This window comes from Sarcophilus harrisii, chromosome 2 (genome assembly GCF_902635505.1).
Source record: "Sarcophilus harrisii chromosome 2, mSarHar1.11, whole genome shotgun sequence".
Lineage (NCBI taxonomy): Eukaryota > Metazoa > Chordata > Mammalia > Dasyuromorphia > Dasyuridae > Sarcophilus > Sarcophilus harrisii.
The window spans coordinates 431,942,890-431,960,990 of NC_045427.1; the positions used below are offsets into that span (position 1 = coordinate 431,942,890).

Genomic DNA, 18,101 nt, shown 5'->3' on the forward strand with positions numbered 1-18,101 from the left:
CTCTTCCTGACATTCTTTCTTTTGAAGTAAGAAAGTCATAATCCAGATAGAATTGCATATCTCCAAGTCTCTGATGTAAAATTTGCCTCCTTACTTTATGATCTCTAATTCACTGTGCTCACTATCCAAACTTTGTGCATCCATAGAAATATATCTGAGGCCATAAACTTTGGTACTACTACCACTTTTTATTTTTTAAATTTTATATTTTGTGAATTATCAGGTATCTCTACAACTATTCTTTCTACATTGAAACTACTTAAAATTTCTTACTTCCTATGCTGAAGTTTAGTTAGATCAGTGGATATATGTAGACAGTTTTCTCCTTCCTTCTTCCTTTTCAGATATTGTCTGTGTGATCTTATGCAAACTACCACTCCTCTGTATTTATTAAATGAGGGGGAATGACTGAGATCCCTTGCACCTTGAATATTTCACATGCCTATTAGATAGGCTTTCTCCCTTTACTTCCCTATTTTGTGCCTCTCAGATTAATCCTTCTCTTACTCCTTCACTAGCTCCTCTTCCTCTTTCTTCAGTGTTTCTTGTATTCTTCCTTCCAATTGATAGTCTGGAGATAGTTTGGGCTGTTGCAAGAGGTTAAGCATGAGTGTGAAAAAGTCCGAATTAATATGGTAGTAGTAGAAATGGAGAAGAACAACAAAATGTTACAAATGGTGAACTGGAAAGATATGGTAGAGGGAGAAGAATTACAGCTAATAATGGGGTTGGTTGCAGGCTCACTTTTCTTTAGGCTTTTAAAGTTTACCAAGCACTTTCCTTAAAGCACCTGGGAGCCAGGGGTTATATTCACAGAGGAAGAGATTTAGAATCTGAGAGGTTAAGTGCCTCACCCACAGTTACATAATCAGTGATGATCAAAAGCCAGGGCTTGACAACCCTGGCCCTTGGACTCCAAGTCATATGGTTTTTCCATGACACTAAGCTTAATCTGAGTGACAAAGAGAGTAAGGAAGAAAATGAAATTCAATCAGTTGGAAAGACATTGATATTGAGGTGGAAGGAAGGAAATAAGCATGCCTACTATGTGCCAGGCACTGTTAAGCACTTCAGCAAATATTATTTCATTTGATTCTCACAACAACTCTGAAAGGTATGTACTACTATTATTCGCATTTTTAGCTGAAGAAATTGAAGCTGATAGTGATTAAATGACTTTCCCAGAGTCATGTAGCTGGTAAATATCTAAGACTGGATTTGAACTTTGTTCTTATTGACTCCAGGCCCCGCTCTATCCATTGGGTCACTTAGCTGCCTCTGGAATTGGGGAAGAAAAAAAAACTTCAAGGACAAAACAATTGAAAATTGAATGAATTGAAATTATAAGGATCAAGAAAAGAGCTACAAGAAGGGACCTCCTTGTCTTGGTTGTGGAGCTGAGGGAATTATGGGTGAAGAACATTGCATAAGATATTTGCTTGGATTGTTGGTTAGTTTTGATGATTTTCCCCTTTTTGTATAAAAAAGTTGGCTCTCTGGAAGAGAAAGAAGAATACTTGGGAAATGTAGGTAATGTAAAAACATCACGATTAATATTTTTAGCTGTGACAGCTTAAGAAGATTGTTACTGAGGTATGCAAAAGCTGCAATCTGTATCAGGAGGAGATATATCTCTATTAAAAAAATTAAGGCATGAATCCTGAAGTACTGAAAATATCATGAATGAAACAGAAACCACTGAAATCTCTGGTGTGATATAAGGAGAACCTTAAGGAGCAATTCAATAAAAAAAAAGCCTGAATTTTTGAAGTCTTAATACAAATGAAATTACCAGTACTTTTCAGCTCACCTTATCATGATGTATGTGACACATAGACCTCATTTTGTATGATTCTAGAAGTTGAATCAAGTTAATGTTCTTCTTAAATTATATGAAAAATAGGGCCAGTTTGTTCATGCTTTTGATGATTCTTCATGCTTTGGTGTCTTCATATAATGATTTTACTTGATTACAATGATTTTTTCATTGACAGTTTAAAATCTCAACAATTTCATATATTTATAGATTCACAGAATTTAAGAGCTGGAAGGAAATTGGTCAAATCCTATCAGATGAATGGTGCAATGAAAAGGGTAGTAGATTGGGAGTCTTGAGGACCTGGGTTCAAATAACAGCTTTGTCACTTATATGATATGTGAAAATGACATTAGACAAGTAAGTTTCTTTAACTCTTGGTACCTCCTTTTCTCCATTTGTAAAATGAATGTGCTGGACTAGATCAGTGGAATCAAACTCAGAAAACAAGGGCTACTAATCTTTATGTAGAGATCCACACATGGCTACATATTGATTTAATTTTCCCTTCCTTCCTTCCTTCCTTCCTTCCTTCCTTCCTTCCTTCCTTCCTTCCTTCCTTCCTTCCTTCCTTCCTTCCTTCCTTCCTTCCTTCCTTCCTTCCTTCTTTCCTTCCTTCCTTCCTTCCTTCCCTTCGGAAATTGGATTGAAGTGACTTGCCTAGGGTCACACGACTAGGAAGTGCTAAATATCTGAAGCTGGATTTTAATTCAGGTGATTATAATTTCAAGTTTGGTGTACTAGCCATCTAGCTGCCCCAACTTAAGTTTTAAATGTAACATTGTCTATGTTATACTGTATTTTTATTGATTTTGTTGATTTATTTTTATTGACTTAAATATTTCCTAATTACATTTTAATTTTGTTAGGCACTCTAGCATGCCAGGGCCTGAATTTGGCCAGACTCAGGATATTTCACATCTACCAATTAGTTGATCTCAAAGGTCTTTTTCAACTTTGAATCCATGATGTGTTGTTCTCTTGATTTTATAGAGAGAAGTCTAGAGAGATTATTTTCTATAATTTTCTCTTAGTATAATTCTTGCACAGACTCATGCCTTATTTTTAGCTCTTTTCTCTTCTCTTTCTAATTTGAAAATATGTGCACAAAACATTTTATTTGAAACATAATATTTACATGCATGTAGCATTCCACAACCTCATATCTCTCTAAGCCTTTTAAAAAATTTACTAAAATATGTTTTTTTACCCTCACATTCCTCACCCTATTGGAAAAAAAAAGAGAGAGAAAAGCAAACTCCTTGTAACAAACACAATTGAGCAAAAAAGTTTCTCTCATTGACTGAATTTAAAAATACATGTACCTGTATGTATATATATATGTATGTATATATAAATATATGTATGCACATATGTATATACACACATGTCTTATTCTGGATCCTAAATCCATTACTTCTCTTTCATAGAGGAGATAGCATATTAAACTGAACAGTTCATAAGTGAACTCCCAAAGAAAAACTATCCAGACCAGATGGGTTTATAAGAGAATTCCATCAAACATTGAAGTAATTATTAAATAGCATATAGTCTTGATATAGAAACCAGGTAGAGTCAAAAAAGAAAAAAAGAAAATTGTAGACTAATTTATGAATTCATCGAGTGGCCTTGAGTAAGTAATTTCCTTTCTTTCTTCCTAATTTTTTTGTCACTTGTAAATAAAAATATGATTTTAATCAATCAATCAACAAGCATTTATTCTATTTGCTAGGCATTCTGTAGACAAAAGTAGAATTATTTTGGCCCTCAGAAAGTAATGTTCCATATTGTTTTATAAGAAATGATCAGCAGGATGATTTCAAAGAGGCCTGGAGAGACTTACGTGAACTGATGCTAAGTAAAATGAGCAGAACCAGGAAATCATTGTACATAGCAATAAGAAGATTATATGAAAATCAATTCTGATAGATATGGCTCTTCCCAACAATGAGATAATTCAGACCAGTTCCAATGATCTTGTGATGAAGAGAACCATGAAGAGGACTGGGGGAACTGAGGGTGGATCTTACAACATAGCATTTTCACTCTTTTTCTTGTTGTTTATTTACATTTTGTTTTCTTTTTCATCTGATTTTTCTTGTGCAGCACTATAATTATATAAATATGTATATATATAACGGATGGATATATAATGGATGATACAAATAAAAAGCATGATACATAGGGTAAGAAAATTAACAGGAAGAACTGAGAAATTCTCTATCTCTTTGAGAAAGTAGCACTTGTGCCCCAAAGCCTTGGAAGAAGTCTTGAGTTTTTGAGAGGTTTATCATTTCAGTCATAAGAGTCAGTTTGGGCTAAGGCAGAGTGGAAAGATGTAATGTCAGGTAGAGAGACAGTAAAATAGGTCAATTTGGTTGAAACAGAGTGTGAGACAATAATATAAAATCAGCCTAAAAAGATAGACTGAAACCAAATTATGAAGGGCCATCAATTTTAAACTGAGGAAGTTGTAGTTTATCCTAAAGGCAAAATAGCATCCTTGAAGTTTCTTTGATGGGGGACCTGTATGTTAGGAATATCACTTTGTCAGCTGAATAACAAATATATGGAGAGGAGGAAAAACTAAATGCAAAATGATTGATTAGGAGACTATCACAACAGTCTAGGAGGGAGGTGATTTCTAAATTTTCAGCTTTGGCATTTAATGTTCTGTATTATAAGATTCCTTTCAATTTGGAGATTTTATGTTCCATTATGGGGGTTAAGCACAGGACCAGGGATGCTCTGTGCAAAAGATGGAGGTGGGGATCAGGTAATACTAGGTTTTGTGAGGAGAGAAGAATAAATTCATTTCTCTAATCACTTATTTAGTTCATAATACTGGTGTTGAGGAGGGCAGAAATAGGACCTTGACATTGCTCCCAGACCTCTTAGATTAAACTATTAGAAGGTGATCTCAAACTATCAGTCTACTATTCAGACTCTAAGAAATCGAAATCTGGCTGGTAACTTCCCCAAATTTTGTGTTAATGATTAAACCTTTCTCTTAAATGAGAGACTTGGAGCAATTTTCAAGTCTTGTCCTCCTTTTTTTTCATTGTTTAGAATTCTTTTATCCTTCCCCCATTGCCCATTATTGCTCAGCTATAAAGGCACTGCTCACTTTCAAATGACAGTCCTGGAAAGTTGTCAGAGCCAGTATACAGTAGTACAGAACGCCCCAAGAGCACAAAGACATCCCAAGAGCAGAATGCCTCAGAAGATGTGGGTCAGGCTGATACTGATGGCAGCAATGGGAGTGGCTCTGGAGGGGAATGAGAATCCAGGCATAGTGATCAGGATCACCCAGAAAGGCCTAAACCATGGTAAGGGACAAGTAACAGATTCTCTCTCCTTTTCTCTATGTCTCTGTCTGCCTCTCTGTCTCTCTGTCTCTCTCTCTTCCCTACTCTATTTCTCTTTGTCTCTGTTTCTGCCTCTCTTCTATCTGTTTCTCTATTTGTCTCTTTGTCTCTCTCTTTCCTTTCCCCTTCAATCTCTCTCTTTCCCCTTTCCTCCCTCTCTTCTTCCCTCCTTCCCTCCCTTCTCTTTTTTTCCCTTCCTTCTCTGTCTCTCTGTCTCAGTCTCTATCTGTCTCTTTTTCTGGGCCTCAAAGTCCCAGAAGTAGAGGGAGGTTGGCCCTGGGCAAAAGTATGAATTATTTCAGTGTTTTGGGAAAAACCGTGTGCTGAGAATCAAAACATGCGGCTTCTAATCATGTTTCTTACTATGAGAATTAGAATATTTAGAGCCAGAAAATGTCTGGGAGATGCCCTTTCATTTGCCGGTGAAGAAACTGTGTTTCAGAAAGATTAAATGATTCCTCACAAGTTACATACATAATAAGTATCATATCTAAAGTCTGAATTGGAGGTCTCTTTCTCAAAATCCATCTGTGTACAACATAAATATAAACATAATTTCAAGTGACACTATAAATTGAGGCAATCTAAGAAAAGCTTAGTCCCTGGTCCTCCTTCCTCTTGTCTGATCACTCCTCAGACTTCTTTACTGGATTACCATTCAAATCTCCACTTAGTGTCCCGCAAGACCTTGTCCTGAGCCCTCTTTTCTGTCTCCATTCTCTCCTCCATTCTCATGCCTTCATTAGATCCCACAGATTCAGAACAGTGTGGATGTCCCATTCTTTCTAGTTAACTCCAGTGTCTCTTCTGACCTCTAGTTCTTCATTACCATCTACTTCTTTGACATTTCCAGGGAAATATCCCTTAGCTCACACTCATCTCCTCCACAACAGAACTTATTTTCTTTTGCCACAAAATTCTATCCTTATTTCTGTTGAGAACAAGACTATCCCATCCTCAGCACCTCCTAATCCTTTACTCTGACGATGTAATCAGTTGACAAGTCAAGTCAATTCTACTTCAAGATCTCTTGAATCCATTCTCTTTTATACTCTCTAATTCAGCCTTTTTTCGTTTCTAGCATTATAATAGCTTCCTAATTAGTTTCTCCCCTCTCCCATTTATCCACTAAAATCCCATAAATCCACCCAAATTATATTCCCAAAGCACAAGCCTGACCATATCACACCACTATTATTAATAATAACTAGTGTTTATATTGTATCCTTGGTATATGGCAGACACTGTGCTAAGCAAGCACTTTACGAATATTATTTCATTTAATCCTGACAACAATTTTTCAAAGTAGGTCTTATCATTGTTGTTTCCATTTTATAATTAAGGAAACTAAGATTAAATGACTTGCTAAAGATCACATAGATTTGAACTGAAGTCCTCCTGATTCCTGTCCTGGTGCTTTATCTGCTTATCACCTTGCTGTCAATAAGTTAATCTACTAAATAAGCTCTAGTAGCTACCTATTACCACTAGGATAAAATAAAATGAAAATTCTGTTGGCATTTAAAGCTAGTCACAACATGGGACTGAGGGCTTTTCCAGAGTTATTATTCATTACTTCATTTACTCTATGGTCCACTTGACTGGCCTTCTTACTATTATTTACAGAAGACCTTTACCTATCTCTCTAACTTTGCAATGCATAAAATTAACTCCCTCCCTCCTTATCTTTATATCTGAGAAGCCTTAATTTCCTTCAAAACTTGATTCAAGTTCCACCTCCTACAGGAGATGTTTTCTTAACATCTTTTTCTCTCTTCTTCAGCTGCAAGTATCTCCCAATCTGGAATGGTTTTGCATTTATTTGGCAAAGACTTTAATGTGTACATATTTTATTGAATATAAGCTTCCTAAGGGCAGGGAATGTCTCATTTTTGTTCTTTATCCCCATTACCTAATGTAGTTCCTGGCCTCAACTTAAATCTTGGAGGTTTTTTTCCTGAGCCTCAATTTCTTCCTTTGTACAATGAAGAAGCTATGCAGGATGATCTTAAAGAGCTTTCTCCTGCTCTGACACTCTAATTGAAAACCTTTTCTAGCTCTAACAGTTGGTGAATGAATTAACCTACATGCTGTCTAGGAATGACAAAGGATAATGCAGGATTGTTTTTAGGGACAAAATTTTGTATTCAGTTGATTGAATTCCTACCCCAACTTTAGGTAAGGGAAAGAGTCATCATTACCCTATAGAAACCCTTGCCTTCAATCACTGAGTCAGAGATAGATTTTATCAGTGGTCCCCAGTCTTTATTGAGTGCTCTCTGTTAAGAACTATGGAAGCAGATCTCTATAACTCCTCATTAGCCCTATTTCTCCTCCCGCACAGAGTTCCATGTATAGTAACTTTTTAATAGATATTTGTTGAATGCATTTAATAGATCATTGCCTATGAGATACAAGCAGAACCCTATCATAGGGAATGCAAAGAAGTAAAATGTTTGGATTCCTGATCTCAGAGAATTTGACCTTAAAATCTAGTTCAGAAAATGATATGGAAGTAGACACAAAGTTAAATATTGATCCAAAGATTAAATAACAGATGCAATAGTAAAGAAATGTCAAAAGGGGAAGAAGTATATTGTAGTAGAGAAATATGTTAGGGAAACTGGGTTCAAGTTCAGGCTTTGCCACCAATAATTAGAATGTGAAGTCTATGATTTCATTGGTAAAGATAACTCCCTCTCTCTCGCTTTTTCCAGCAAGGCTGACAGAATTTTATTTTATTATTTATTTTATTAATTGTTTTGTTTTTCCAGGTTATACATGTATATTAAATTTTAAAATACACATTTCTGAATGAATCATGTTGACAGAGAAAAATCAGAACAAAAGGGAAAAACCATGAGAGAGGGAAAAAAAAACAGAAAAAAGAAGTGAAGATAGTATGTGTTGATTTATATTCAATCTCCATAGTTCTTTCTGAATGCAGGTGGCATAGTAAAGGAAATTCTCAGCTGAGGATACTTTTACTGATCCAGTTGGATTTTGTAACTCAGAGAGTTACTTCTTTATAACTCAGAGAGATGCTTATGACAGGTCAAGTGACTTTCCATTATAGACCTGTTAGCTTATTTTTTGGGGCTTCAATTTTCTCACTGATAAAATGAAAGATCTGGATAAGATGACCTGTAAATTCCTTCTTAACTTTGATATTCTGGGTAAGCACATGAGTGATGAAAAGGGCAGATAATATATACAGCAGAAATCTAAATAAGAGAAGTGCTCCTAGTGGGCAAGGAAAAACTGTGGGGGCTGCACAGAGGAGAGGAGCTTTAAGCTGAGTTTGCCACCTTAGAAATTTTCTTCTTCCAGAGTAATCACATCATAGAGGCAGTGTAAGAAGTTAGAGGACTTCCCACAAGATGAAATTTCACTGATGAATAGCTCTGCTTCCTTATTAGCTTTCCCCCAAGAACCATAGACTAAGAAATTCATAGAATGTCACAACTAGAAAAGACTCATAATATGGAACCTCAGAGCTGAAAAGAGTTTTAGAGAGAGATACTTGAAACCACATGGTACAGCAAAGGAAATGAAGATCTTTAGAAGGACAATGATTTGCTCAAATCCATTCAGAGTTAACTTCCATGATTGATAGGAACTGATATCAAAAGACTACTCAGTTATACATTACATCTAAATGCTTTCTCTCCTCATTCCTGCCTCAGGAATTCGTTATCCCTTACAAAATTTCCATATAAAGGAAACCATCTTTACCAATCAGGAAGCACACCAACTCAATTCTGATTCTGTTGATCTTTCTTCATACTTAGAAGCACTTTCTCTAGATAGAGAATTTAGTCTTCTCAATTGGTCTCTAATGAGTAATTAGTCCATTAAAAAAAGCCACATTGCCTTTTATTTCTTCTGTGCTACCTCACAATCTGTGCTCAAGAAGTGAGAGTAAAGAAAGGGAGAAACTTCCTTCTTGCAGAGTACTAACAGGGTTTCTGCCTTCCCTAATGGTCTTCTAGGATCACCACCTAGCCGTCACTTTTTGCCCATCCCTCAGATCATCCCTTATTAAGTGAATGAATTTATTAAACTTTATGAATTCATGCCTATGTCCTAATGGATGATAACATGGTAATGTGCCATCCCTTCGAGGTATCATATTTGCATTTGAATGTAGCCTCCACAGTTTAAATCCAGATAATCATACATGAAGAGCTAGAAAGGACTTTGGGGACAGTGGCTCAATGGAGAGGGTGCTGATCCTGGAGTCAAGAACACGAGTTCTTCGGCAATATCCTCTATTTGTCTTAATTCACTGGAGAAGGAAATGGCAAACCATTGCAGATCCTTTGCCAAGAAAATCCCATGGACAGTATGGTCCATAAGATGACGAAGAATTGCACTTGATTGAATGGCCAAACAGTAACTAAAAGGACTTCAGAGGGTATCTAGTCACCCTCAATTTACAGCTGAAAATGAGTACAGTTGAAAGTGGTTAAATTGATGTGCCTAAGATCAGACAGGTGCTGAGTGTCAAAGGCTAGATTTAAACCCAACTACTACCTGTTCTTTTTACTATACCAGTAGACATTTGGGGCAGGAGCCCTTTGAATCATATTGTATACGATATTTAGATTCTTTCTCTTATAGTTGAAAGCTGGCTGTGAGGATAAATTTTTTCTTTTTTTCTTTTTTTTTTTCTCTCTGAAAAACTTTTTTTTAACTAATAACTTCTTATTGACAGAACCCAGGGTAATTTTTTACAACATTATCCCTTGCTGTTCCTTCAGTTTCAAAGGAAGGATCATATTTGCTACAGAAGGAGCTGATGAAGATCAATTTGCCAATGCACCTGGGGATAGGGAAGTATGAATTCGTCAGGTAAGGTCAATCTCAATCCCTGGAATCTTGGATCTGTAGAATTCTTGACTCACAAAATTCTATAATCTTTAAATCATGGAATTCTAGTGTAAAACCCCCTATAAAAGTACTCTTTACAATTGCTCTTGAACTCATGTTGTACCCCCAGAGGACAATTGCTACCTCTGGTTCTAAGGGAAACTCTGAGAGATTGTGCTCCTAAAACTAGAGTGCATGAAATCTGAACCATGTGCTATTAGCCGGTATACTCATTTAGATCTTTATTTATTTATTTGGCTGAGGCAATCAGGGTTAAGTGACTTGCCCAGGGTCACACAGCTGGGAAGTGTTAAGTGTCTGAGATCACATTTGAACTCAGGTCCTCCTGACTTCAGGGTTGGTGTTCTATCCACTGCACCACCTAGCTGCCCCACTCATTTAGCTCTTAACAAAAACATTTGTCAAATGGCAAAGCAAGAATGGTGGTTACAAAACTCTCTCCACATAAATGTGGGATGTACTCTCCCATGGATTCAAATTCATGCTACAATGGTAATGATATACACATGTCATATACATGTGCATTAAATATACTATAAGCCCTAGAAGTTTTTTTTTTCTCTTTATAGAATCCTTACTCTGGGTTCCCAGGAACTACTCATCTCATAGCTTGACTCCCTTTTCTAAAAAATTGAATTTTGTTTCATTATCAGTTCTGAATTCTCTCTCTCTCCCACCTCTCCTTTCATAACCTACTGCAAAATCAAGCAAAACAAAACCTATCACAACTATGTATAGCAAAGAAATATAGATTCCCACATTAACCAGTTTCAAAAAAGATTAAAAAAATAAGAAGCTTCAATCTGTAATCCAAATCCATCAACTTGCTCTATGGAAATGAATAGCATCTTTCATGATGAGCCTTTTGAGTTTGCAGTTGGTTATTGTGTTAAACAGAGTACCCCAAGTCTTTTGAAGTTGTCTTTGCAATATTGTTATTGTATAAATTGTTTTGCTCACTTTACTTTGTACCAATTCATCAAATCTTCCCCAATTTTGAGTTTCTTTAAAACCATTCCTTTCATCATTTCTTATAGCTCAATAATATTCTTTTATTCTAGAATAACTAGCATTCTTCTTATTCTATTATTCTAATATTCTCCTTACTGCCTACAATTTATTTATCCATTCTCCAGTTAATGCATATCCCTTCAAATTCTTTGCCATCATTAAAAGAACTGCCTAGTTTGACTCTCAGTTGTCAGGAACAGACAGCTTCTTGAAGCTACTTTCTCCTTCAGGTGACTGTCTCATGGTATCCATACCTTTCTGGAGTTTATGTCTCTGAAGTCATAGGTTTCTGTGTATCTGTTCACTCTGCTTACTCTGCCACTTCCCCTTCAAATCTACAACATGGTTAATGTTGATTATGTTTGCCATACATTCAGGGGTTTCCTTCATAGGGAGCACCTAGGTTGCAATCCCTCTAACTCTCAGACTCAAAACTGTTGAAGTTCATGTGGGGTTTAACCATTTAAAATCCCCAGAGGTATAACTAATTTGCTTTTTTAGGAAGTTACTTTGTTAGCCTCTTAACCCAGAGAAGAGTTTTTATTTTATAAAGAAATCAGGACATAAATGCATATTGTACAATTAAATGCCACAATTAAACACCCCCTTTATACCTTATAGTTAAATTCTTTGCTTTTTGTGACTACATTAGCTGAGGCTTTCTTATATTAGAGCCATAGAATCTAATATCCTATTCTATTCTTAGAGTCATAGAATATTAATGGAGCATCTAGAGAGCCGTCTTCACTTGTAATCCTTTCTCCATAAATTACCCCAAATTCAAGACACCTACTCAAAATCTTAGGTCATAAACCCAAAAGCATATTTGCTTTTACATCAGAGAGGGGACACAATTAGTTCAAAGCAAACTAGTAAAATATATGATATTTAAATGGCAGGAAAAATGGCAAGAGAGCACTTCTCCCTTAATCCCGGAGCATAATTACCCACAGATATACACATTTTCAGTGGGAGGAGTGGATCTGCTTTGAGAGGTGTGGAGAAGCCCCCACACAGAGAGCCTGTGTGGCCAGGGAACACATGTAGAGGGACCCACACATGCTGCGTGTGTGGCGCGGCAGCTCACGGCTCTGATGTTGCAGACCGGCTGCTGTCTTCTTGAGGATGTCATTTTGCTACTTTTGATTGATGTGTCACATAGTATCTGCCAAGTATCGTTCCCTGCTGCTCTCATATAGTCACTGTTGAGTGATGCTCTTTGTTGCTGCTGGGCTTGTGGTTACAGAATCTCTCTCTCCTGCCACCTTCTGGCTTCCCCTGGAATGATTGACAGAGCTACTACTTCATAAGAGAAGGGACTGATCTCTTTTAACTTTGCTGCTGCTGTTCATTTGTACCTGAGTCTATGTCACCTCATTTGAAGGTTTTTTTTTTTGGCAGAGATACTTCTCCAGTTCATTTAATAGACAAGGAACCGTGGCAACAAGTGTCTTGCTCAGGGTCACACAGCTAGTAAGTGGCTGAAGCCAGATTTTAAGAGAAAGATGAGTATTCTAGCATTCTATTTATCTGCTAGCAAGAGATAGAAAAAGGAATAGGGAAGATTATTTGGGGGAAAGGGGAGAGTGGCAAGCTATAGAAAGCAAGTTATTATAAAGACTGGAGATATTGCCATTACATTGGACTGCTTTCCAACTATGAGAGCAAAGAGTGGTGAATAAATATGATAATCAATCATCCAAAGCAAAAGTAATATACACCAAAGCACAAGTATATACCAGTTGGGGAAGGTAGACAGATAAAGAATGTCAGAATGGACTTCCACAATGTTATAATGAAATTGGGCTATAATGGATCAATAACAACACAAGTGTGAATAATTTTACAATGAAGTGAAATTGTTCAGGAAGATGATATTAGAGAAATGGCATGTTAAAATGGAAAGAGCACTGAATTGGGAGTCAAAAGACTTAGCTGTGAGATCTTGTTCTCTTCTGATCTGTGTTGTCCCGTTCCCAGCCAAAGCTGGCCTTAGCAACCCATCTATACTTATAGAAACTTAAGTTAGATGAGAGCTATCAGATAAAAGTACAATGTAATTAGGAAATACTTAACAAAAAAAAAATAAAAATACAGTGGAACATAAATAATGTTTAAGTGTGGTTTTCAAAGTCAGTATATTCACAGGGATCCTCAGCACTGAGCTGGCTAGAAGACCTCTACTTGCCCTTCTGGTTTAAATTTATGCTATACTTGTATGACATTCAAGCCATTTATTACAAATATATGGATTATTTCTGCCCAACCTGTGCTAGAGCCTTCTGAACTCATATTGGTTTGATCAGGCACAACTAGACATACTGTACCTCTACTCTAATATAGTGATATCATTTCGATCCTCTTCTAGAATAAAGACAACAACCAACCCACCAATCAAACCATTAAAGATTATGAGATCATCCAGTCTGAAGCTTATTAAATTGGGTTGCAACCTCGTGTGGAGTTAAATAATTGAATGTGGGGGCCATGAAATTATGATTTATTATCAGTAAATGTTTGATTTGTATACCTGTTTTGTTTACCTATATACCTATGATCACAAAAAATTTTTCAGGTGAAAAGGGGTTGTTAATGGGAAAATTTTAAGAAACCCTGGTTTAATCCAGTCCCTTCACTCTCTGAAGCCCAGACAACTAAAGGATCTTTGTTGAAGTGACAGAGAAAGTGAGGGTAGAGCTAGAATCCAAGCCTAAGGCCTCTGTCTCTAGAACCAGTGTCTTCCCATTGTTCTATGCAGCCTCCCTTTTGCCCTATGCAATGTCAAATCAACTTAACAGGTATTTGTGAAGTGCTTACTTCAGACACTGTAGATCACTTTTCTGAGACCTTCTATAGAGCCCTTTAAGGGCTCATAGAGCCTCTTCTCCCTTACTTTTTCTTGCAGAATGGCGATCACTAAGTTACTGTTGCCCCGATCCCAAATTTTTGCGATGCCTGAAGGCCCTAAATTGTTCCTCTCTGATGTTTTGATCCACATCAATGGAAAGTGGAGTGATGATAAGAACAAGTAAGTTGTTTCTTTGGGATCATTCGAGTGTCTCCCTTGACTGTAGTTGTAATTAAGTTTCTGAAGGGTTTCAAATTCTATTCTTTCCTTTGTCTCAGTAATAAAACTTGTATTAATAACTTTTCAAAGTTAATTTCCTATCTATTTTTGCATGTGACCCTCACAATAACCCTGTATGCAAGGGTCTTTATCAGGTTTCAGTATGACTGAGGCAATGCCCATTGACTAATCCTAACTACTAAGGATCACAGGTAGTCTTCTCCTCCAGCCCTCTCCATCCATCTTCCCACAAAAACAAAACAAAGCAAACAGACTATGATATCAAGGATCACATAGTCTAAGGGGGAGATTATATGCAAATAACTATTATAAAGAAACTATCTACAAAAGAAACCAGAGATAAGCAATAGATGGAAAGTACTAGCATAAGAAAAATTGAGAAAGGTTTCTTGTAGAAAACAGGATTTTAGCTAGGACTTGAAAGAAATCAGGGAAGCCAGGAAGCAGAGATGAGAGGAGAAAAAATTCCAGACCTGGAGACTGCCAGTAAAAATGAAGGGAGTTCAGTGGTGGAGTATCGTGTGGGAAGAACTGTAAGATTGCCAGTGTTACTGAATCTCAGAGTACTTAGAACAAAGTATGATAGAGAGTGTAAGATCTAAGAAGAACTAGAAAGGGAGGAGGAAGTCATCCAGGACTTGCTCAAGTTCACTCAATAAATATCATCATTGGAACTCATAGCTTTGTTAAGGACCATCTTAATTTTGCTATTACTGGCTTAAATTTTATTGAATAATGACTGGGGAGAGAAGCTCAGAAATTTGATCCATAGGTTCAAAATTTCAACTGAAATTATTAGTGAGTGCAATTTCCTCCAAGGAGTGTGGGGATTGTGGCCATTCCAAAGAGTAGGGCAGGACTCAGGATCATTTTGTTATATAACTTTGTACAAATCACTTTGCTTTATTGAAGGATAGGTAAAGTGCTATGAAAAAAGTCCTGGATTCACAGTCAGAACTGAATTCAAGGCCTTGCCTTTTTAATGATGACCAACTTTCAGCAGGTTTCAGGTTCCTAAAAAAAATTAATGGGTGAACTAAAAGACCTCTATGATTCCTTCTTGTTTTAAATGTATCAATCCATGAACCTTAACCACAGACACACATGAAATTAGAGAAAGAAAAAGTTTGATGGTATTATTAACTCAGGATACTTTTTTCACCAGTAAAGAACATATTCCTTTTGACCTGAGGCTGGATGGTATGACCGTCACAGTCACCTTTTATCTGGGAAAGAATGATAAAAGCCATATTACTATTTCTGTGGCAAGTTGCAACATCCACATCGATCATGTTAATATATTCAGCTCAATCAACCAAAGGTATGTTTGTATACTTCTTTTTGGCTCATTCTTATGAACATTTTCCTAGGACCCTGTCTCCTATATTTATAAGTTTGAGATCATCTTTGATTCTGCTCTTCCCTTTTCCTCTTATATTCTTCACTCACCTTTCCTCTTTTTCCATAGCCATGATCCTCATTTAGAATCCTCATTTGATTGTTGTAATTTCTTCTCAACAAATCTTTCTGTTTTCACTCTCTTCCCCTTGAATTTATTCTTCATACTGTTGCCAGATTAATCTTTCTTCTAGTCACATAGCCCTTCTGCTAAGAAATCTTCAGTGGTTTTCTATTGTCTTTAAGTGCCTTTGTCTAACATTAAAAGGCCTCCAAAATTTGGCACCATCCCCCATCTTTACAGATTTACTTCATATCATTACACTTTACCCTACCCCATAGGCTTTGCAAACTAACTCAAAAAAGGTTACTCTCAAGCTGTCCTATGCCCCCAACAAAAATCTACTATTCTCTCAAGCTTTTCACTTGAGGGAGGAAGAAGACCTTGAATACCCTCTGACTCCTGCCTATTCAAGTACAATTGACATTCCACATCTTTCATGGGGCCTTCCTTGACACAAGCCTCTCTTTCTATTCCTCAGTCAACGACTTTCCCTTTCAGACCTTGTGTAACACATCATTTGCACTCTGGATTAATCATGTTATATATATCTGATATGTATATTATATTGATCTGTCTTTATTATCTTTCCCTTATACTTTAGACCAAGAATTTTTTTAAATTGCTGAGCCAATTGGGGCTAAGTGACTTGCCCAGGGTTTCACAGTTAGGAAATATTGTTAAGTGTCTGAGACCAAATTTGAATTCAGATCCTCCTGACTTCGGGGCTGATGCTCTATCCACTGTACCACTAGCTGCCTCTAGACCAAACATTTTTAACCTTTTTTTGTGTCATACACTCTATTGACAGTCTAGTAAAGCCTATGAACATCTTCTCAGAATTTTTTTAAATGTTTAAAATTAAATACAGAGGCTTGCAAAGGAAGGAAACCAATTATATTGAAATTCAGTTATCAAAACATTTTCCCATCCAAGTTCATAGATCTGCTGAATATCTATCTATGCACTCCCTAGGAGTAAGGGTAAGAAACTTGCCCTTCCTTGGTTCAAATTCCATGTCTTATTGTTACTACTTGTGTGACCCTGAGCAAATCACATTACCTCTAAGTCTCCTTTTCTTCATCTGTGAAATGGGGGAGTAGAATCTGGACTAGGTAGTCTCTAAGGTCTGTTCTGTTCCTAGATTATGATGCTATGATCCCATGAAACTTTGTGGGCCCTAGTCTCCTCATATCTAAAGTTAGAGGCCTCCAAATGCTTTATAAGCTTTTTATATTTTATAATCCTTTATAAGCTAGAAGAAGCTAAGGACCAAGACTTCTCTAACCAGAGGTTCCAGACTTGAGATATAAGGGCAGCAAGTACTCAGCAAAACTCTCCAATATACCCTAGAGCAATTAAAATATAATTGCAGTTAATGTTAACTTGTTATTTTTTAAAGTAAATATGCTATCTAAAGGGTTCTGGTTCTATTGTAATTTAACCCCTACTGCAGTTCAAATAATTATCTTCCACAGATTCCATTTTTGCAACTTCTGCATGCAATAAGAACAATTCTCTTTGTTTATTCCAAATGGCTTGTGGTACTCTAAATTTCTCTAACACTTACAATCTATCACAAATATAAGCACCTTCTCTAGATTGTCTGGATTAATATTTATCTCTTCCTGTGTGAATTGGGATTGTGAGCCCAAGGAACTATGTTTTATATATCTCTCTGTTTCCTATTATGGAGTAGCTAGATGGCAAAGTGCATAATATCATTCCTGGCATTTGGAAAACTCATCTTCCTGAGTTCAAATCTGGCCACAGACGTTTAATAGCTGCGTAATTCTGCAGGAGTTACTGTTTGCCTCATCTTTATTCATCTATAAAATGAGCCAAAGAAGGAAATGCCAAATCACTCCCATGTTTTTCTTAAGAAAACTCCAAGTAAGATCACAGAGAGTTGGACATGACTGAAAAATGACTGAACAACAACACATTTCCTCATACATCATTCTTGAATGAGGAGACAACATAGACTCAGGCCTCATTTGAACCAATAGGGAGACAGTACATGCAATCAGGAGAAAGCAAAGTTGGGGCCAACCAATCTAGTCCTGAGGAGCTAATATACAATGGGCTCCAGACTTCAAAGGAAAAGATCTGAACCAGTCCTGACTTGCAGTCAGGAAGAACTGGGTTTAAATTCTGCCTCAGACACTTATTAACTCTGTGAACCGGAATGAGTCATATAGTCTCTTTCTGATCAGTTTCTTCTTTTGTAAAAATGAAGATAGTAATAGCACTTACCTCCTAATGGTTTTCAAGGGATAATAATAATAGTGATAATTTATATAGGTACATCGTGCTAAATGCTTTACAAATTTTAAACGTTGATATAAATGTCAGTTATTATAAGGGAAGAGAAAGTGGAAGAGAAGGAAAAGAAAGAGGAAGAGGAAGAAACAAAGGAGGCAGAGGAGGAAGAAAAAGGGGAGAAAGGGAGGAGGGAGAAGAAGA

At 36.7% G+C, this 18,101-nt stretch overlaps 1 protein-coding gene across 1 annotated transcript; it reads left to right on the top strand.

Annotated features, from left to right (window-relative positions):
• Nucleotides 1-1,080: 1,080 nt before the first annotated feature.
• Nucleotides 1,081-16,147, top strand: LOC116421003 (bactericidal permeability-increasing protein-like). The gene is made up of 5 exons (XM_031949318.1): nucleotides 1,081-1,114; nucleotides 9,948-10,038; nucleotides 13,994-14,116; nucleotides 15,342-15,497; nucleotides 16,117-16,147. Exons 2-5 carry the CDS (start codon nucleotides 9,986-9,988, stop codon nucleotides 16,145-16,147), a joined length of 363 nt encoding a protein of 120 aa, XP_031805178.1. The 5' UTR covers nucleotides 1,081-1,114; nucleotides 9,948-9,985.
• Nucleotides 16,148-18,101: the final 1,954 nt, after the last annotated feature.

Bases quoted from the DNA above. Each gene is read 5' to 3' on its own strand.
- LOC116421003 (XM_031949318.1), top strand. From the start codon at position 9,986: ATGAAGATCAATTTGCCAATGCACCTGGGGATAGGGAAGTATGAATTC. The intron at 10,039-13,993 runs GTAAGGTCAATC...TTTTTCTTGCAG, and splicing joins GGGAAGTATGAATTCGTCAG to AATGGCGATCACTAAGTTAC. The intron at 14,117-15,341 runs GTAAGTTGTTTC...TTTTTTCACCAG, and splicing joins TGGAGTGATGATAAGAACAA to TAAAGAACATATTCCTTTTG.